This window comes from Dicentrarchus labrax, unplaced genomic scaffold, assembly GCF_905237075.1.
Source record: "Dicentrarchus labrax unplaced genomic scaffold, dlabrax2021, whole genome shotgun sequence".
NCBI lineage: Eukaryota > Metazoa > Chordata > Actinopteri > Moronidae > Dicentrarchus > Dicentrarchus labrax.
Window position 1 is genome coordinate 29,173,503 of NW_026136720.1, and position 21,213 is coordinate 29,194,715.

The 21,213-nt window shown below is 43.3% G+C and overlaps 1 protein-coding gene, 1 long non-coding RNA gene and 5 other non-coding genes across 7 annotated transcripts in view; all 7 read right to left on the minus strand.

The window, feature by feature from the left end:
• Positions 1–21,213, minus strand: part of ldhd (lactate dehydrogenase D) — a 29,543-nt gene that overhangs the window by 6,013 nt on the left and 2,317 nt on the right. Inside the window, exons 3-7 of the mRNA XM_051383236.1 lie at positions 8,461–8,573; positions 6,159–6,300; positions 5,621–5,762; positions 3,775–3,934; positions 3,482–3,681 (exon numbers count right to left, since the gene is read on the minus strand). Of these exons, the coding sequence (XP_051239196.1) occupies positions 3,482–3,681; positions 3,775–3,934; positions 5,621–5,762; positions 6,159–6,300; positions 8,461–8,573 (757 nt within the window). The remainder of the gene's footprint in view (positions 1–3,481; positions 3,682–3,774; positions 3,935–5,620; positions 5,763–6,158; positions 6,301–8,460; positions 8,574–21,213) is intronic.
• Positions 11,177–20,900, minus strand: LOC127353808 (uncharacterized). Its single transcript, XR_007881356.1, has 2 exons — positions 14,995–20,900; positions 11,177–14,337 (listed from the first exon to the last, which is right to left on the minus strand). It is a non-coding gene; the product is annotated as an uncharacterized LOC127353808 (long non-coding RNA).
• trnag-gcc (transfer RNA glycine (anticodon GCC)) lies at positions 11,698–11,768 on the minus strand. Its single transcript has one exon. It is a non-coding gene; the product is annotated as a tRNA-Gly (tRNA).
• On the minus strand, positions 13,790–13,860 carry trnag-gcc (transfer RNA glycine (anticodon GCC)). The gene has a single exon. It is a non-coding gene; the product is annotated as a tRNA-Gly (tRNA).
• trnag-gcc (transfer RNA glycine (anticodon GCC)) lies at positions 15,293–15,363 on the minus strand. The gene has a single exon. It is a non-coding gene; the product is annotated as a tRNA-Gly (tRNA).
• On the minus strand, positions 18,756–18,826 carry trnag-gcc (transfer RNA glycine (anticodon GCC)). Its single transcript has one exon. It is a non-coding gene; the product is annotated as a tRNA-Gly (tRNA).
• Positions 19,603–19,673, minus strand: trnag-gcc (transfer RNA glycine (anticodon GCC)). The gene has a single exon. It is a non-coding gene; the product is annotated as a tRNA-Gly (tRNA).

Consider the following 21,213-nt stretch of genomic DNA (forward strand, 5'->3'; position numbering starts at 1 on the left):
TTGCATCTTCAGTCATGGCCACATACTGTGAGGAAATAGGCAGATTATCAAAAGACGTGATCTGAAAAGATTTCTTGCTCTTCTAAGATGCTGAAAAGTTTGATTTCATTGTTAGAAGTCTCTTTATACATCTCAGATATAGAAAGCTTTTGCCAATTCAGCTTCAAGAGCTCCTCTCTTGATGTCTTCTCTTTGTAGTAGTCTTTGTCAATATATGGCTCAATTAAATCTAACCATCCCTTTTATTAAACTGCATTATCCCCTTTTATGCACATGCTGAGAACAAACAGACACTGGACTAAAATTGTGTTTTTAAAGATCCCTTCCAGACATGTATTAAGACATGTATACAACTAGTCTGCTTGAAACAATAATGTGTGTCTGACGTGTTTTTTCTGTAAAAGTACAATTTCCATAATCAAATCCTTAAAAAAGCATCTACTCCTTCTACCTCATTATGAAGTTTTCTTGCTGGACACAAGATGTCTCCTACTTCACTGTAAAGTCCATTCTCAGTGGATGTGCACTGGTGGCTTCAAGTTTCTACATCACACTGTACAAGTTGATACTGGACCAGGACTGACTTCATTGAAACACTGATTCTTGAGTGGATGGGGACTTTAACATCACCTATTTATGACACATGTCCATCTTAAGTATGCTTAAGGGGAAAACATCAAACCAGATCTCGTCACTGACCAATCACTTATTTACAGTGCATGACAAAAATTCCTCCCAGGTTTTAAAAAGATGACACAAAATGTCAGTCAAAGTAGATTAATTGCAACAGACAGTTGAGCCTTGTTTAGACTGGAGTCAGATGTGGCCAATGAAGAAGACCATGAGTTCTAATCCACACCTGTAGGACATTTTAGCCATGCTGTGATATGCTGAGCTGTGATCACACGTATTTCACTTAACTCACCCAGCAGGGGATGACCAATCGGACCCGTATTACAGCATGAAAGTGGGGTCAATTCATGATGATTTCCACCCTTTAGCCAAGCTGTATCATTACTCTGTACTGCTTGTACAGGCAACAACAGTAAACGTGACATTTTTAAAAGAAATGTCCAGCTCCTTTGTTCCTGTTCTAACTGATATCTAACAGATGCCAGTCACATGGTCTGCAGGTAATTGTGACCAACATCTGAAAAATACCCACACACCCTTTACCTGGGTGTATGGGTGCATACCACAATTCACTATGGTCTACTGTACAACACCAACACCTATTAAAGGCATACTAGGTAGGATTTTCCAGTGTGTGGGATTTAGTGCCATCTAGCGATGTAGCTGCAGATTGGAACTCACTCTTTTTTTTTTTTTTTCATGATGGCGCCTGTTACAACGGCAGCCTGTTATAGCAGCTCCTATAATTGTTGTAGTTTTAGTGTGTTTTCAGTGTGTGTTTTTAGTTTTTTCTATTTTTAACAGTTTTCTTACTTTCTTACTATTTTTTCACACGCGTTTTTGAGCACTTTTATTTTTGTTTGCACTGGTCTCCATGGCGACAGGGAGTCGCATTGTTTACACCCGCAACCAGATGATCGCCCTGAGGCACCCCAGCATCCTGGCTGGAGAGAGACCCTCTATACCGGAGGAACTGAGGAGGAGACGGCGAGGCTGCAGAGTGGGGGTTAAATGGAGGATGAAGGAGAGGAGGTTTAAACTCTACATCCCTGCAATCATCACTGGAAACCTAAGGTTGCTGGCAAATAAAGTGGACGAACTGGAAGCCCTCACCAGGACACAGAGGGAGTACAGGGAGTCTAGTATCATGTGTTTCACGGAAACGTGGCTACACGAGCAGGTACTGGCTCCAAAGTCAACATTCCCGGCTTCCAGACGGTTCGAGCCGACAGGGACACCACCGCGACCGGCAAGAAGAAAAGAGGGGGACTGGCCGTGCTCATAAAAACAACAGGTGGTGTCTGTGTGAAAGAGCGTGTCTGCAGCCCGTACATCGAGCTTGTCGCCGCTTTCAGGGGGGAGGTGTGGGTGCAGCTGAGGGGAATCAACCACGAGCCAACGAGTTGGACCAGTTTTTTAACAGGTTTAACTTCAGCTCCCCCACCCCTGGCAGCCCCTCTACTTCTCCTCTGAGCAACAACCCCAGGACACTATCACACCCCCCAAAGCCCCCAACAAACTCCTACAGCAGACACCACCTATCACCATCCCCACCCCCCCCGACTGACACTCACCATGGACTCTTCTCTAGCGTCTTCAACACCATCCAGCCCAGAATGCTGAAGGCCAAACTGGAGAACATGCAGGTGAGTGCTCCCCTCATCACATGGGTCGATGACTATCTGACGGCAGACCGCAGTTTGTGAGATTACAGAACTGTGTGTCTGACCATCTGATTAGTAACATAGGGCCCCCCCAGGGAACTGTACTGTCTCCCTTCCTCTTCACCACCTACACTACTGACTTTAAGTACTGCACTGAGTCGTGTCATCTGCAGAAATACTCGGATGACAAGGCCATTGTGGGGTGTCTGGAGGGCGGGAGAGGACTGAGTACAGGGACCTGGTTGATCGCTTTGTGAAGTGGTGTAGGGTGAACCACCTGCAGCTGAATGTGGCAAAGACAAAGGAGATGGTGGTGGACTTCAGGAGTAACAAGCCCCTGCCCTCTCCTGTCTGCATCGGTGGGACAGATGTGGACATAGTAACAAACTACAAGTACCTGGGTGTCACACTGGACAGTAAACCGGACTGGTCCACAAATACAGAGACTGTTTATAAGAAGGGCCTGAGCCGACTTTACTTCCTGAGGAGGCTCAGGTCCTTTAATGTCTGCAACAGGATGTTGCAGATGTTCTATCAGTCTGTTGTGGCGAGCACCATCTTCTTTGCTGCGGTGTCCTGGGGTGCGGGCATCAAGGCAAAGGATGCCAACAGACTGAACAAACTCATCAAGAAGGCCGAGTCTGTTGTTGGCTTGAAGCTTGCCACCCTGGAGGAGGTGGTGGAGGAGAGGATGCTGGCAAAACTGCTGGCAATCATGGACAATCCCTCCCACCCCCTCCACACAACACTGGACAAGCTAAAGAGCAGCTTCAGCAACAGACTCATTCAACCACGCTGCAAGAAGGAACGATACAGGAGATTGTTCCTTCCAAGTGCAATAAGACTTTTTAATAATAATTGACTCTTAACTCAGCTGCTATGACGTTATAATTATTATAAGTATTATCTATTCTTCTATTCATCCTCCCTTTCCAAGTGCGAGGGAGAAACTTCTCACATGATTACACTAATGAAAACATACCTGTGGATATTATATTCAATTTCTGCCAAAAGATCGTTTTAAATGTTACACACTGCACCTTTAAAAACCATGTATTGACATAAACATAATCCCTCACAAACGTTACTTGTGACCCACTAGAAGTGTGGGTGTTTGTATCTATAACAAAATGTATTAAAATAAAACGTATCATATGGGAAGGGTGCAGTTATTATCTCCTCACCGATGCGAGCAATGGGCACTCCCGCTTGTAGAATCTGAACTGTGCTATCCACAGCAGCCTGGACAGAGGGGAAAGAGCAGACGGCTGACACCATGGCCTCTGGGATGCCGTACAGGCGCAATGTAGTTTTGGTGATGATCCCCAGGGTACCCTCTGACCCCACAATCAAGTTGGTCAGGTTGTAGCCTGCTGATGTCTTCCTAAAGATTGATAGAGAGAAAATTAAGGTCCGAGAGTTTAGGCTGTGCTAGGGCAATGTTGCACATTTGTGGGTGCAAGTGGCTAATGTGTACCTGGGGCGTCGGCCCTTCCCAGCCGTGTGTATGATTGTCCCGTCAGCCAGAACCACCTCCAGATTTAGAACGTTTTCCCTCATCGTTCCGTAACGCACTGCATTGGTACCAGAGGCACTGGTGGCGGCCATGCCACACAGAGACGCATCAGCACCAGGATCTGAGACAATGAAAACACATCATGAGTGACTTCAAAATGACAAATCTATTGATTTATTTTACAATATACTGAAAATGGACAGAAAAGGTAAATCTACTTTAATCCTGTTACACCCACAGTTGTGTGGTCCTATGAGCAGCGCTTGACCTGATTGTTTAGCACACATCCTCCAAAATGGAAAACATTCATCTAGTAAAATACTTTTTATGTGACTGACCAACAGGGAAATAGAAAAGTGAAAGATAACCACATGCTGGATTAATGCTGCTAGCATTAATGAAGGCTGACCAGGCCACACACACAAGCCAGAGTCATTAAGAGCAATGCTGAAAACACTGCATGTCACAACCAGGACACGAGGGAGTGCACAGGGTAGAGATAATTTACCCTTCCTAAGCCACACCCCTTTTTGCTCTGCGCTCCAATAACAGCTGAACCTCAGTCAGAAACGGTTGGTCAACTTCCTACCTGCCTATACTTAGACATGCTATGGGCTAGGCTTGTCTATGTTGAAAAGACAACCACATTTTAAAGACGGTTGCAAGATAGTAAGTTAGCTATCTAATGTTTGCAGGGTCAGAGTGGACGTTTAAACATGAACTTGTTCTCGTGGTTTTATTGGACTTTTATTGTGATGTGTCGCTTCCTGTCACCTCATCCGGCCGCTTCCTGTGACTGTAACCCGATGCACACACACCTTTTTCTTTAGCTTAATTCCTTTAAGTTAGATTGTACATTGAGTGTTTTTTTTATCTTGTTTTGCCTTTATTCTACTTATTTCTCTTTTAACAAAAGCTTGTGTTTACTATACGTGCTGGCCAACTTAATTTAGCCTTTTTTGTTTTTTTTTTCATGGGTGAAACCAGTCTGTTCTATGCAGAATTCCACATCCTTCCATTTAAACTATTAATAGTGATTTTGGTCATAGTAATTAATTTAATTATTAATCCAATTTCTTAATGAATACTTTAATGTATTTTATGAGACTGATCAATAAATGATTGGCTATCGTTTCCCTTATTTAAGGGTGGCACCCCAAGGACCTTTAATATTAATTTAAGTAATTTTCTATTATCTTTTGATAATTGATAAACTTTGATAACCAAAATTAAGTGATTGCACCAACATCGTTTGGTGTGCCTTTAAACCACTGTTGTACCAACAAATGGTACCGCTGTGACTTAGCACCTAGCACATAGCATAGCACCTACATCAGTACAGTACAACTCAGTAGCTAATCTCCATCAATTGTTAGCTAGCTAGTTATACCTGAAAGCTGATATCAGCATAACGTATGCAAAAAAAAGTATGCTAACATTTTGCTAACATTAGCTAACAATAAAACTGGAGCAGAGAGCTAAAGGGGCCTTAGGATGGCTCAATTGCCATTTTATGTCACTTCTGTCATTCAGGCTGACATTGTGATCATGTTAGCCGACTTCTTATTTGGGGTTATTTTCTTATTTTTTCTTATTATTCAGTTGCTAAGAACTAACCTCTAAACCCCCTCAGCACTGTCAAGCTGAACTTGTTTGGGAAAAACTTGCATGGATTTACCTCACCCCTCTGTGCCAATCCACTAACTGCACCGATCATATTGGAATTAATAGATTTTTCCCTGAGATTTTGTTACTTTAAACACTGATGTGACCAGTCCTTGACTGAGCTAGAAACAGTGTGACTGACCAACAGGAAACCATAGGCCGGTGTCTCGCAGGTAGGCGTTGAGGGCCTTCCGAGTCACACCAGGCTCCACCGTCACGTCAAAGTCCTCCTGGTGGAGATCCAGAACCTGGTCCATGTTCCTCAGGCTGAAGCACACACCACCCTAAAGGCAGGAGAAAGAAATGTTGATTTGTGTATTTCCATTTATTTATTTGTACTTAAAGTGTCTATTATTGATATTTATATAATAAGAATGTATCAAATGACATGGAAACAATTTAACAGTCTAAATGGGGATGCTCATAGTGATTAACCTACAAGGAATTATCAACTCCCGGTTTTACGTGGCTTTATAGTGGCTATAAGCTCATTGATTAGTAGCAATATTATGATTTTCTCTAAACACTCACATAACATAATTTAAGTAAGTTTTCAAAGAAAAACTGTACTCCACCTGCTCAGTAAATTATATGGCTGAAGCCCCTGAATTACTTAAACTTGTCTCTCTTTAAAGCTAAAACCACAAGTACACATAATACAGTACAATATACTCTCTCACCTCCACAGCACCGACCCCTCCCTCCAGGCCAGTTCCAGTGCCGAAGGGGATGATGGGAAGGCGGTGGTTGTGGCAGACCTTAGCCAGGGCGCTGACCTCCTCCACGCAATGAGGAAACAACACCACATCTGGGGGACAGCATCTGAACAGCAGCAATGCAAAACTCTCACTCACTGCTCTCCATGCTTATTCACTAAACGGCACATTTTGTTATCACCCCTTGTAGGATTTAGTAGGAAAACATCTTATTATCGTCATTTACAGAGGAATCATTAAAGGTGAGATGAAGTCATTTTAACTCTTTAAAACTGCATCCTCTGTCATTTTATACACCTATTTAGCAATGTAGGCCAAAACAATTACAAAAATATTTTTTTGTATGTTTATATTAAATCAAACCATGTGACCAATCATGGAAGCTCCAATACCACCACGTCTGTCATGGGACAGACCAATGATCTTCAGTTGCACGGGCCTGCCGGTCCCCTTTTATAAACACCACTGGTGCCCTACACAGCATTGCCAAGCGTACTTCTACCAAGTACCCCATCCATGCAAGCAGGGCAGTGTGGCAGGTATCTCACTATGGGAGATGTAGTCCACTCCCGAATTGCATGCTCCAAACCCCATAACACCACCACAAGCCCTCCCCATGGGCTAGCACATAGTTAACATGGACCCACGCTCAGGACTGAGTGTGACAGTGAAGGCACTGTCACATCTAGGCAGTAAAACCAAATAAATGTGTGTAGAGATGCCCAACTAGCAGCAGCACAAATGTCACCCGCAGAAATGCCCCTGAATAGGGCCCATGAGTTGGCCATTCCTATGGTGGAATGAGCCCACAGGTTCTCAGGGGGCTGCAGTCTATAACTCTCATAAGTCAGGATTATAGCCTCTACCACCCTGTGTGACAGGTGCTGACAAATAGGAGCCTTCCCTCTGTAAGAAGGGGCCCAAGATACAAAAAGCTGGTTACTCTTCCTAAATCTCTTAGTCCTGTCCAAATAGATGCCCAAGGCTCTTACAGGACAAAGTGAATTAAGCCGCCTTTCACTCACCTCTACAAAAGGTGGTGGGTGAAAGCAGCACTTTCCAATAGTCAGGGAAAAATTGCAAACAGGATGTGTCTACAGACAATGCATGTAATTCACTTATCCGTTTGACTCGAAAGGAAGCCCTGAGAGTGCCACCAATACAGTTGTCCCATGAATGAACTAAAGGTTTACAAGCTGGCTGTAGCCGACGAGCTCCCTTCATAAACCTCCTTATCAGAGAATGCTGTCCAATCGGTGAATTCCTAAAACCCACATAAACCAAAAAAACTTTAATAGAGGAAACAGCTTTACAATTGTCCAGTAAGTCCTGCAGGAAGCATAGCACATTCGGAACAGAACTTTGAAATGAAATAATGGCTTTAGCCTCACACCATCTCTCAAACACGCGCCACTCTTCATCTTACAATGAACGTGTTCACGCTGCCCTCGCGCTTTGAATAGTCTCAATCACCCTAAACGGGAGACCGACTTATTCAAATTAACCCTTTCATGTGCCAATCTGCCATGTGCCTATGACAACAAGTCTCTGCGTAACAGCAGCAGCAATGACTAGCTGTGATGGAGCCGCACCAGCTCTGGCGAGCAAATCTGCCCTGCTGTTCAACATGCTGGGGACATATGCTGCGCGTAATGACAGCAGCCAGTTGCTGCTCCACATTCCAAACAAGTGAAGTGCTTTGTGTGAGTTGTGTTTGACACATTCACTCTTCCCTCAGAACTGACACCAAAGAGCGGGGGGGAAAGCTCCTAAGTTGGCTACCTCTTTTTACCTTCAGATAGATAGATAGATAGATAGATAGATAGATGGATAGATAGATGGATAGATAGATGGATAGATAGATAGATGGATAGATGGATGGATGGATAGATAGATAGATAGATAGATAGATAGATAGATAGATAGATAGATAGATAGATAGATAGATAGATAGATACTCTATTCATCCCCCAAGGGAAAGTCACAGTTTCCAGCAGTATCCACAGACTGGGATAAAACACAAGTGTGTATGTATTTTTCTATGAACAATGGATGAAATTACCATGTGTAAAATTACCCGCTGTACTACTTGCTCAGTGCCAAACAGCAGACAGACAAAGCTAGCAAATAGCTGGGGAATATATATATATACATTTTTGTGTACTGTCACAAGACTTGTGCATTGTGCTACTGCATTATTCTGGAATAAAATGCATAGTATTGAAAACACTATTACAAAGCAGTATGGTGTGTCTGTGTGACCTACCTGTGTACAGACTCATCTTTACCATGTTGCTCTCTGACAGCTTCACCCAATGAGACGCTGTCCTCACCACATATAGACCTGAATGCAGAGAGTACGCTGTCCAAAGCAGCACTCTGTGCAGACACACAGACAAAAGATTACACACAGTGAAAAGGAGTGAGACATCAGAAGAGAGTCTGGCAGACAGCTACTGCCAGAATAATCATACAACCAGGAGGTGAGTTGATTTTTTTTTTGGTATAGCATAGAAAGACTTTTGTGAGGTGGTAACCCAAATCTTAAATCTGATAAGACTAGGCAGGGAAGAGCCCCCTCTGCATACCATGGAAACATGAACATGATCACAGCTGCTGAGAAATGCGGACTGTGTTAGGTGTTGCAGTATAGGAAGCACTGATCCCTATAATTAAGTTAATAAGGCATCAGATTGTCAGTTTGAAACAGGGCCTCCGCCCATTCCTTGTAGTGTCCTTCGAACTGGACTATCTCTCTCTCTAAAACTGTTTGAGTAACTCTCCCCATTGAGTTGTTGTTTTGGGGTAGCCCTTTCTTAAGTTTGAACTTTCATGTCTTTCTATGCACAATTTTAGTCAGTTTAGATAAGTTATATTGTCATTAAAACATTGAGCAGGTAGTTAGTATGTAAACGATTTCCCAAATGTACAGTTTAACAGTTCCAGGGTTTCTCATAACTAATAATTAAGAGTAATTTACGTTATTCAACCTGTCTGCACTGGTTTCACTTGAATTGTTTTATATCTTGTTCAAACTGTGCTTTTATAGTCACCTTTATTTACATGTTTTCTTTTGTCCTATATATTTTATTAATGTTTAATTAAGTAATTGTTTTCTTACATTCATTTCTCTTTTAATATTTGATACTATCTTATTTAGTTAGTCATTTCAAAATGTTACTCGACATGATTTGATTTTTTTGTTTAAATACCTAAAGCTATATCAGATATTCCTTTATTTATCCCACAATGGGTAAATTCCAATGTTGCAGCAGCAACGTGGATAGAGAAAAAACAGTATAAAAAACAGTAAGAGTAGGAAAATAATAAATAAAATAAAATAAAAATACTATGTACAAGAGAAAAAACAGTAAGAATCCACAAACAGTAAGAATCCACAAACAACAGATAACACAAATAGTAGCAGCAGTTGCACATGGGCAATAGTTTGCACAGTGAATATGGAATGGTATTGCACAGTAATTATTGCACATATATACACACATATATATTAATATATATATATTAAAAGGTATATATTTAAGCCCATCTGGTGCAGAAATTCAGGAAAAAAGTAATTATTTTCTACATTTTGGATCCCTTCAGGAAAGACAATTCCCCATTAGTATCTAATGTTTAAGAAGAAGAACATGTTTAATATATAAAAAAAAATTCTCCACATGCATGGAAAAACCATTCAGTTTCTTTCCTGGGAGGAGGAAAGTTTTTTTCCGCAAGGGACCTCGAGGTTACCTGCGTCAGGATCCGACTGATGCAGCTCAGCTCCTCAAGGACAACCCTTCTCTGCAGGACAAGTCTGCACCTCTTAAGGAGGACACAGTGAGACAGAATGCCCCGACTGTGGTGCATCAGAGACGAGGGGATGCCTCAGACAACACAGAGATGCTGGGGGATTACATCTTACAGTTTGGCAAGTACAAGAGCAAATCCTTCAGGTGGCTGTTACAGAATGACGTAGGCTATACAGTCTACCTTATTAAGCACACCCAGAAGCAAGAGGCTGCCGGAGTGCACACGACTGAGGGGCACAGCAAGGCCAGCATGGCATCTTTTGTGGGTTATGCCCGCGGCTTTAGTGAAATAAAATCTCTCCTGGCTTACGAACTGGGAAAACCCAAAGCTCGAGCAGCCTCAGAGGATGACCTGCTGGTTGGCTTTGGCTCTCAACAATGAATAATGTATGCCTAATGTAGAAATACATTTTTAACAGCACTCTAATTCTTTATGTTTGTGTCACAGTGATGGATGATGATGAAGAGCTGGAGAGAGCGATGCAGAGCATATCACCCACCAAGGAACTGGCACAGTGTTGTAAGTACATTCTTCTACTGACTGAACATTCAGAATCAATTTAGTAATTTAGTAAATTTCTTAAACATGACTTTTGCTGTACTGTTTAATCTCTTTGTGTGTTTGCAGCTGCTGCAAAGTCATTTGCCGTACCAGGACGGTACCTCGGGAGTGAAAACAGGTTTTGTAGAAGCAGTTTTGTAGAAGTTCACACATGCTAGATTGAGCCACAATGAATTGCTCTCCAAAATGGAAACATGAATTAAACCGTTCTCTTCTGTGTGTTCTGGCCATGTTCCAGCCATGTTCCACTAATGTGTTTGCATGACGTTCCTACTAACTTTTTAGTTCCTCCGCGATGAGGGTAAGTACCCATTTTTTTCTTCATGCATGTGAAAAACATATTGATTCGCCTGCTTGGACTAATAAAGGTTAAAGAATAGTATTATGATTGAGCATCAATCCATGTAAAAGTATCTGAACGTGTGTACGAAAGAAGTGTACTACAGTAACATTAACAGAATGAATAACCAACTTTATAAGACTTAGCAGGTGAAGTAAGATTTTAGTGGTTTGAAGTGTATTTATGAAAACTGGTATACATTCATATATAATGATAAATATGTTTCTAACTGACATAATCATGTCTGTTTTAGTACCATCAGCATCAGTGTCCAGACCACCAGCTGACACCCAAAGGAAACCACATGAGCCACTAGTGGAAGGTAAATGCAGTGCAGTACATTGATGTTAATGCATTATTAATTAATTCATGCCATGTGGAAATATAAGTAATACTTCATACATTTACTGATGAATGCTCACCCCAGACATCTATCACACCAAACTCACCCAGCTCACTGTGCCAGCCTCCACCTATCAGTGGATTACAAGCTTCCTGACTGACAGGAAGCAGCAGGCGAGGCTGGGGAACATCACATCCAGCACTTGGACAATTAAGACCTTTTGCCGGGAATCTGAGAATGTTACCAGTGAACTGCCAATGCAAAATTCCTGCTTGAATTAGTCCTTAACACTGTGGTTTTAACAGGTTTATGAGCTGCAGAAGAATGAGAACCGTGTTATATGTTGGATTTTAGGATGCACTGATCCCTATAATAGGGTACATTTTAATTATATTGTGGCAGTGTATCCATGACAGACAGTGTTTGCTGTGGTTTATAAAGAATAATGCATTGGCCGGGAATCGAACCCGGGCCTCCCGCGTGGCAGGCGAGAATTCTACCACTGAACCACCAATGCCTGTGAACCTGTGTCAGTATGCCCTCAAACAGAGACTTGCAGGCTACAGACGAGTGCCCTAAGTATATCTTTCAATTATGTGGCCCATAAACCACCCAGGACCATAAACCTCTTGCATTTTTGATATACAAAGTTCCATGTCCTTATCCCTAAACCCTAACTTAACTTAAAACACCCCAACAACAGTCCAGACAGTAAGCCTAGGGCACAGTAGATGTCAGGTTGGTGCAGCTGCTGTAGAGGAAAATCTACACACACAACCCCAATGTGTCGTTTCTGTCACACAGAGCTGAAACAGGGTCCAAACAGCAGACACATCCACACAGGATTTCCGGGAGTGGCAGGAATATACATTTACTGTCCAGCTAAGGTCCTTGCATCATAAAGACAAAGGAAATGACGTGGAAAGAATTTCAGGCTTCACTGTTCTATGTAATGGAGAAAAAGAGCGTGGATGGCAGAAAAAAAAATAGCTGAGGTCATACATTTGCCATCTGTTGTTCTGTTATGTTCTTCACATTTTGTCCCAAAGGTCCAGTGTTTATTTATTTCATTCATTTATTTATTATTATATTTATTTTTATTGTTTGTTCATTTTATTGTGTTCTTGTTACCTTAGAATAAGCCGTTTTTATCTAGGGAGCCCGGGTGTCTGCGTGAGAGCAGCTCAACATGTGATAAAAACATCCAAAGCCAATTGCAGAACTCCTGTTTTTAGTTTTTCTTCCTACTGATCTGTCTGGCTGATCTGTCCAGCATACCCTGTGTCACATCCAGCAATGTTTTTGACATGTCGACGCCATGCTGGCGCTGTCCCGAGTCCGGGTTTTCCTCTCTGCACACAATATCTGCTAGTCGAGCTTGCATTGTGCCTCCTGCACGTTGGCCTGCGGTGGAACGTAAACACAAACCAGCACAAAGGGCGCAAACTCACAGAGGGAGTATAGGGATGGGGCCGATCCGATCCAGTATCAGTATTGGGACCGATACCAACGTAATTCACGTATCTGTCAGTCAATACCCTCATCCAGGGCCATTTGTTGGTTGTGTTAGGTGCTAATTAGCTTTCTTTGGAAAGACAGTGGCCTTTCAACATATTAAGAGCATTTGGAACCACCCAGTTTCAGTCACAGCCATGTACATGTCCGAAAAGCACCAAGAACCAGTGAACGCTCTTCTGTTTGTAGTTGGTAGGTGCTAATGATCTTTCTTTGGACATTTGTCGCTGAAGAAAACACACAGAATGATAGATGGATCAACCTTCTGTGGAACTTGACTAGCTTTTGTAACACATCATTTAGGAATCCCTTACAGATAAAACAGTGGTTCCTCGAAAGTCAAAGCTCAAACTATGCTGTCACGACCTGGAGACACTCAACAAGGAGGCACTAAGTAAACCATGCAGCTGTGATCTTATAGAGGTTAGTACTCTGCGTTGTGGCCACAGCAACCCCGGTTCGAATCCGGGTCACGGCAGAAATTGGAACCCGGTCAACATTTGTGTCGTTGCCTCTGCTTCCGTTTACATATCAATCTGAACGTCCTGTCCGTCCTCACAAGGGCAGCCAGCTCATCCGTCTTGTTGGTCCGACAGTTCACATTCCCCATCACTATCGACGGAACCGAGGGCTTGTACTTCCACCGCTTAGCCCCTAGCCTACCCTTCACCTTCGCTCCGGCTCTGCAGCCTCGTCGCCTCCTCCTCAGCTCCTCAGGTATGTGGTAGAAAATCAGTATAACAATCAGACACCTGTAGTCCTTTGAAATACTGGTATCCACCTGAAGGACATTACAGGCCCCTTGCTGGATGCCCTGCAGTTAGCCTACCGGGTCAGTGGATGATGCAGTCAACATGGGAAATTCCTGCTTGAATTAGACCTTAACACTGGGATTTTTAACAGGTTTACGGTGTTACATGTTGGAGTTTAGGATGCACTGATCCCTGTAATAGGGTACATTTTAATTACATTGTGGCAGTGTATCCATGACAGACAGTGTTTGCTTTGGTTTATAAAGAATAATGCATTGGCCGGGAATCGAACCCGGGCCTCCCGCGTGGCAGGCGAGAATTCTACCACTGAACCACCAATGCCTGTGAACCTGGGTCAGTATGCCCTCAAACGGAGACTTGCAGGCTACAGACGAGTGCCCTAAGTATATCTTTCAATTATGTGGCCCATAAACCACCCAGGACCATAAACCTCTTGCATTTTGATATACAAAGTTCCATGTCCTTATCCCTAAACCCTAACTTAACTTAAAACACCCCAACAACAGTCCAGACAGTCAGCCTGGGGCACAGCAGATGTCAGGTTGGTGCAGCTGCTGTAGAGGAAAATCTACACACACAACCCAGAGTTTTGTGAGAAAATTCAGCTGGAGCATATCTCACATTTAACTTGGGGCCATTTGGACAGTTCTGGATCACAACTATGTCACTGTTTCTGCCAGGAATCTGAGACTTCTACCAGTGAACTGCCAATGCAAAATTCCTGCTTGAAGTAATCCTTAACAACACCATCACCCCGGACATCTATCACACCAAACTCACCCAGCTCACTGTGCCAGCCTCCACCTAGGGGTGGGCGATATGGGCAAAAAATAATATCTCAATATTTTTTGGGATTTTGGCGATAACGATAATCAGTCGATATCCTTTAAAATGTGATTAGAATTGTCTGAGCTGGACTTGTGTCCACCAAACGCGTTTACAGCGCTGAGAGCGCTCAAAAACTCATTTTCCGAGCGCCCAGCTGTGTTAAAAGTTGAACAGATTTCAACTTGAAGCGCTCTGAGCGCTGCGCTAAAAAAAACGTCTCCGCTGACATCTTTTTACCACTGAAGGCGCTTAGCGCTCTGAACGCTGAAGCCCATAGGACCCACGTCTCGGCACTAAATCATCTGAAGTACCGGTAGCTTCAGGGACTGGAGGTGCTTGCATTTTCTCTCTATCATCACAACGCGCTGCTAAACTGTTGCAAGGAGGATGCTAGCGAGAGGTCACGTGATCACGTCATGTGATCACGTAGGCCCACTAGTTGTGTGACTGAATCCTGCCATGCTGTAGAGAGCGCTGCTGCACCGTGTATTAATGGATGTGAGGAGTTTCCGCGGGCGTTTCATTGTTTTTGGCGAAGTAATTTAAATACTCGATAATGGAAATTTGCACATCGTCAAAACAACAATGACGATATTATCGCAAACGATATATATCGCCCACCTCTACCTCCACCTATCAGTGGATTACAAGCTTCCTGACTGACGGGAAGCAGCAGGCGAGGCTGGGGAACATCACATCCAGCACCTGGACAATTAGACCTTTTGCCGGGAATCTGAGAATGTTACTTGACTTGAATTAGTCCTTAACACTGTGGTTTTAACAGGTTTATGAGCTGCAGAAGAATGAGAACTGTGTTACATGTTGGATTTTAGGATGCACTGATCCCTATAATTGAGTAATTTTTCATTATATTGTGGCAGTGTATCCATAACAGACAGTGTTTGCTTTGGTTTATAAAGAATAATGCATTGGCCGGGAATCGAACCCGGGCCTCCCGCGTGGCAGGCGAGAATTCTACCACTGAACCACCAATGCCCGTGAAACCCTGTTACTATGCCCTCAAACAGAGACTTGCAGGCTACAGACGAGTGCCCTAAGTATATCTTTCAACTGTGTGGCCCATAAACCACCCAGGACCATAAACCTCTTGCACTTTTGATATACAAAGTTCCATGTCCTTATCCCTAAACCCTAACTACTAACTTATGCGTGAAAGCTGCTTGCTGCCTGTTACGCTGCTCCAGCCTTTGAGTCCGCTTTTTATAAATTTCTTGACTTTTATTCTCTTTTTGTCCGTTCTTATTTTCCCACTATAACTCTGTGAAGTCCTGCTCTCTCTAGTGTGGTTGTTTTAGAGAGTTTTCGTGGGGTTTTTTTATGTTGTTTTTATCAATGCCGCTTCCGCTGGGACACGCTGCCTTTGTTTACTCCTGCAATTTAACAGCTGATCACACTAGTGCCGGCCGGCATAGTGGCCAGACCAGCTGATTTACCTCCTGAACTCTGGAGAAAAACACACCGGGGATGCAGAGGAGGGAAGCAACACACAGTCACTCAAGTCACTGAAATCCATGAAATGGGAAATTTTTGCTGAATCCAGTTTAAAATGTCTCATCCCATCTCTCCAGGGCAAAAACTAACAAGTCGTCCAGAATTTTAAAAGCTTGCATTTGAAAAAGACCCGGTGCATGAGCCCGGGCGTCTGCGTGAGAGCAGCTCAACATGTGATAAACATCCAAAGCCAACTACAGAACTCTTGTTTTACTACGAGCCTTTGGAACCACTCACTTTCAGTCAATAGTAGTAGTTCACAGTAGTACAACCTCTGATTAAAAAACGGCTCTAGATCCTGCAATTCTTGCTAATTTCAGGCCTATCTCCAAACTGCCTTTCCTTTCAAAAATCCTGGAGAAGATTGTGCACAATCAATTAATGGCCTTTCTGGAAGAACATAATATTCTAGAGGTTTTCCAATCCGGTTTTAAAACCGTGCACAGCACAGAATCAGCTCTCTTAAGAGTTTTTAATGATATCTTTTTAGCTACTGACTCTGGTGACTGTAATATCCTTGTGCTTTTAGATTTAACTGCTGCATTTGACACAGTGGATCATGAAATACTGATCTCACGTTTGAAGCAGTGGGTGGGCATCAGGGGCATAGCACTGGAGTGGTTCAGGTCGTACTTGGCTGATCGAACTTTCTATGTCAGCCTAGGTGACTCTGTATCCTCCTCTGCTCCTCTCTTGTGTGGGGTCCCACAGGGCTCAGTTCTTGGCCCTCTTCTTTTCTCTCTCTATTTGCTCCCACTTGGTTCCATACTTAGGAAGCACGGCTTTTCATTCCACTGTTATGCAGACGACAGTCAGATTTATGTGCCTCTTAAAAAGAAAAATGAATACTCTGTCAGACTGCTACTTAAGTGCCTTGACGACATAAAGGCCTGGATGACTCTGAACTTTTTAAATTTCAATGATAAAAAGACAGAAGTGATGGCTTTTGGTGGCACCACAGGGATCCCCCCTGTAGATCTGGGTTCCTTGGCCCAGTATATTAAACCTAGCATCACAAACCTAGGGGTTAAAGGTGGACCCTGAGCTTAAGTTTGACAGTCAGATCAAGGCTGTTGTCAAATCAAGCTTTTTCCATTTGAGGCAGCTGGCCAAAATAAAGCCAATTCTATCAAGGCAGCACTTTGAGACGGTAATCCACGCCTCTGTTACCACTCGACTGGATTACTGTAATGCACTGTATGTGGGGGTTAGTGGGTCCTCCATCGCCCGTCTTCAGATGGTACAGAATGCTGCTGCACGTCTTTTAACTGGCACATGTAAACATGAGCACATTTCCCCCATTTTAGCCTCACTCCACTGGCTGCCTATTCAATTTAGGATCCATTTTAAAATTATTTTATTTGCTTTTAAATCCCTAAATGGTCTTGCCCTGCCCTACCTCTCTGAGCTTCTACACCCCTATATACCCGTCCGCCCCCTCAGGTCAGATGATCAGCTGCTCCTGAGTGTGCCTAAAACTAAGCGGGAGCTCAGAGGGGACCGTGCCTTTGCTGTGTCTGCTCCTAAATTATGGAATGATCTGCCTCTGCACGTTAAACAGGCCTCTTCTCTGTCTGTTTTAAAAACCAGTCTTAAAACCCATCTCTTCTCTGTGGCCTTTGACACCTAGTAAGATGTCGACTTTATTTACTTGATTTATTTTTTGTATTTGTTATTTTTATTTTTTGATTGCTTGTTATTGTATGGTTATTATTTTTATTTATGTCTTTTCATTTTATTTTTGTATTATATGTTATTTTGCGCCTCATGTGAGCTGTTATGTCTTTTATTTATTTATCTTATTTATTCTCCTGTACAGCACTTTGGTCAACTTTGGTTGTTTTAAAGTGCTTAACAAATAAAGTTGGATTGGATTGGATTGGATCCAGGGCCATTTGTTGGTTGTGTTAGGTGCTAATTAGCTTTCTTTGGAAAGACAGTGGCCTTTCAACATATTAAGAGCATTTGGAACCACCCAGTTTCAGTCACAGCCATGTACATGTCCGAAAAGCACCTACAACCAGTGAACGCTCTTCTGTTTGTAGTTGGTAGGTGCTAATGATCTTTCTTTGGAAATTTGTCGCTGAAGAAAACACACAGAATGATGGATGGATCAACCTTCTGTGGAACTTGACTAGCTTTTGTAACACATCATTTAGGAATCCCTTACAGATAAAACAGTGGTTCCTCGAAAGTCAAAGCTCAAACTATGCTGTCACGACCTGGAGACACTCAACAAGGAGGCACTAAGTAAACCAGGCAGCTGTGATCTTATAGAGGTTAGTACTCTGCGTTGTGGCCGCAGCAACCCCGGTTCGAATCCGGGTCACGGCAGAAATTGGAACCCGGTCAACATTTGTGTCGTTGCCTCTGCTTCCGTTTACATATCAATCTGAACGTCCTGTCCGTCCTCACAAGGGCAGCCAGCTCATCCGTCTTGTTGGTCAGACAGTTCACATTCCCCATCACTATCGACGGAACCGAGGGCTTGTACTTCCACCGCTTAGCCCCTAGCCTACCCTTCACCTTCGCTCCGGCTCTGCAGCCTCGTCGCCTCCTCCTCAGCTCCTCAGGTATGTGGTAGAAAATCAGTATAACAATCAGACACCTGTAGTCCTTTGAAATACTGGTATACCTGAAGGACATTACAGGCCCCTTGCTGGATGCCCTGCAGTTAGCCTACCGGGTCAGTGGATGATGCAGTCAACATGGGAAATTCCTGCTTGAATTAGTCCTTAACACTGGGGTTTTAACAGGTTTACGGTGTTACATGTTGGAGTTTAGGATGCACTGATCCCTGTAATAGGGTACATTTTAATTATATTGTGGCAGTGTATCCATGACAGACAGTGTTTGCTGTGGTTTATAAAGAATAATGCATTGGCCGGGAATCGAACCCGGGCCTCCCGCGTGGCAGGCGAGAATTCTACCACTGAACCACCAATGCCTGGGAACCTGTGTCAGTATGCCCTCAAACGGAGACTTGCAGGCTACAGACGAGTGCCCTAAGTATATCTTTCAATCATGTGGCCCATAAACCACCCAGGACCATAAACCTCTTGCATTTTTGATATACAAAGTTCCATGTCCTTATCCCTAAACCCTAACTTAACTTAAAACACCCCAACAACAGTCCAGACAGTCAGCCTGGGGCACAGCAGATGTCAGGTTGGTGCAGCTGCTGTAGAGGAAAAACTACACACACAACCCAGAGTTTTGTGAGAAAATTCAGCTGGAGCATATCTCACATTTAACTTGGGGCCATTTGGACAGTTCTGGATCACAACTATGTCACTGTTTCTGCCAGGAATCTGAGACTTCTACCAGTGAACTGCCAATGCAAAATTCCTGCTTGAAGTAATCCTTAACAACACCATCACCCCGGACATCTGTCACACCAAACTCACCCAGCTCACTGTGCCAGCCTCCACCTATCAGTGGATTACAAGCTTCCTGACTGACAGGAAGCAGCAGGCGAGGCTGGGGAACATCACATCCAGCACCTGGACAATTAGACCTTTTGCCGGGAATCTGAGAATGTTACTTGACTTGAATTAGTCCTTAACACTGTGGTTTTAACAGGTTTATGAGCTGCAGAAGAATGAGAGCTGTGTTACATGTTGGATTTTAGGATGCACTGATCCCTATAATTGAGTAATTTTTCATTATATTGTGGCAGTGTATCCATGACAGACAGTGTTTGCTTTGGTTTATAAAGAATAATGCATTGGCCGGGAATCGAACCCGGGCCTCCCGCGTGGCAGGCGAGAATTCTACCACTGAACCACCAATGCCCGTGAACCCCTGTTACTATGCCCTCAAACAGAGACTTGCAGGCTACAGACGAGTGCCCTAAGTATATCTTTCAACTGTGTGGCCCATAAACCACCCAGGACCATAAACCTCTTGCACTTTTGATATACAAAGTTCCATGTCCTTATCCCTAAACCCTAACTACTAACTTATGCGTGAAAGCTGCTTGCTGCCTGTTACGTTGCTCCAGCCTTTGAGTCCGCTTTTTTAAATTTCTTGACTTTTATTCTCTTTTTGTCCGTTCTTATTTTCTCACTATAACTCTGTGAAGTCCTGCTCTCTCTAATGTGGTTGTTTTAGAGAGTTTTCGTGTTTTTTTTTATGTTGTTTTTATCAATGCCGCTTCCACTGGGACACGCTGCCTTTGTTTACTCCGGAGAACAGCTGATCACACTAGTGCCGGCCGGCATAGTGGCCAGACCAGCTGATTTACCACCTGAACTCTGGAGAAAAACACATCGGGGATGCAGAGGAGGGAAGCAACGTCGGGGGAAGAGAGCATTGTAATAACTAACAGGTCAGTAGCACAACGTCAGTGGGCTTGACTCTTATCTCGAGCAACATCAGTCCTCACATCATGAACAGAAATATAAAACATTGAAAACAAAATAAACATTCCATCAACTCTGCACTCTTTAATTGCTAGTTTTACAATAAAATGTGGATCAGTTGCAAACGCGCTCACACCGATAACTACCACTTATAAAACTGCAGCAAGCAAAACATGTCTGTTGATTATCTGTCATAAAACTATACTAATAACATATACAATAGCACCACGAATACTAATAACTACAACTTATAATGGTAATATTAATAGTAATTGTCAGATATTACAGATGTTAAGGAGTCAGTCGCCTGCAAGTCAAAGACTGAGGGCACAAAGACCCATAGTATTCTAAAATTAGTTCAGTGGAATTATCGCCTACACATGTCAGCGGGATTCAGAAGTTCAATTCCCAATTAATGCAATGTTTTATCTCAGACAAGAACAACAAAAGCTTAACAAACACAAATGTACTGTACGCTGAAAAGACTGAAGTTACCCTCAGTCTAACTTACAATTATTTGACTGCTAACAGCAACCCTAACAGCTTCGGACAGGCCTGCCCCCACTGCTAAAACAAATCCTAGAGGAAACACTGATTCATGATGAAATTTTGATTAATTGAGCAGCCTTAATAACAAGATACTGGCGTTGGCGTAGTATGTTTACCATCGTCACTTCCGGTTTTCTCGTGCACTCACTGATTCGCTAGTCAAGGGCTAGCACTCCACCAATCAGATTGGTCATTGAGGCCGACGGCCACTGGCAGATTCTACATGTCCAATTGACCAAAATGAACGCCGACTGACAACGGCACGGGACACACCGAACTGACTCGAGTCACCAACCTCGCCCGACTGTCCAACAACGTCCGACGGCCGATAATTGGGTTGGTGTGTCCGGGCCTTAATGGTGCTATCCATTTGTCTCGTGAACTCAGAGCCCGAGTTGGAAAGTGTAAATCTTGCAGCTAT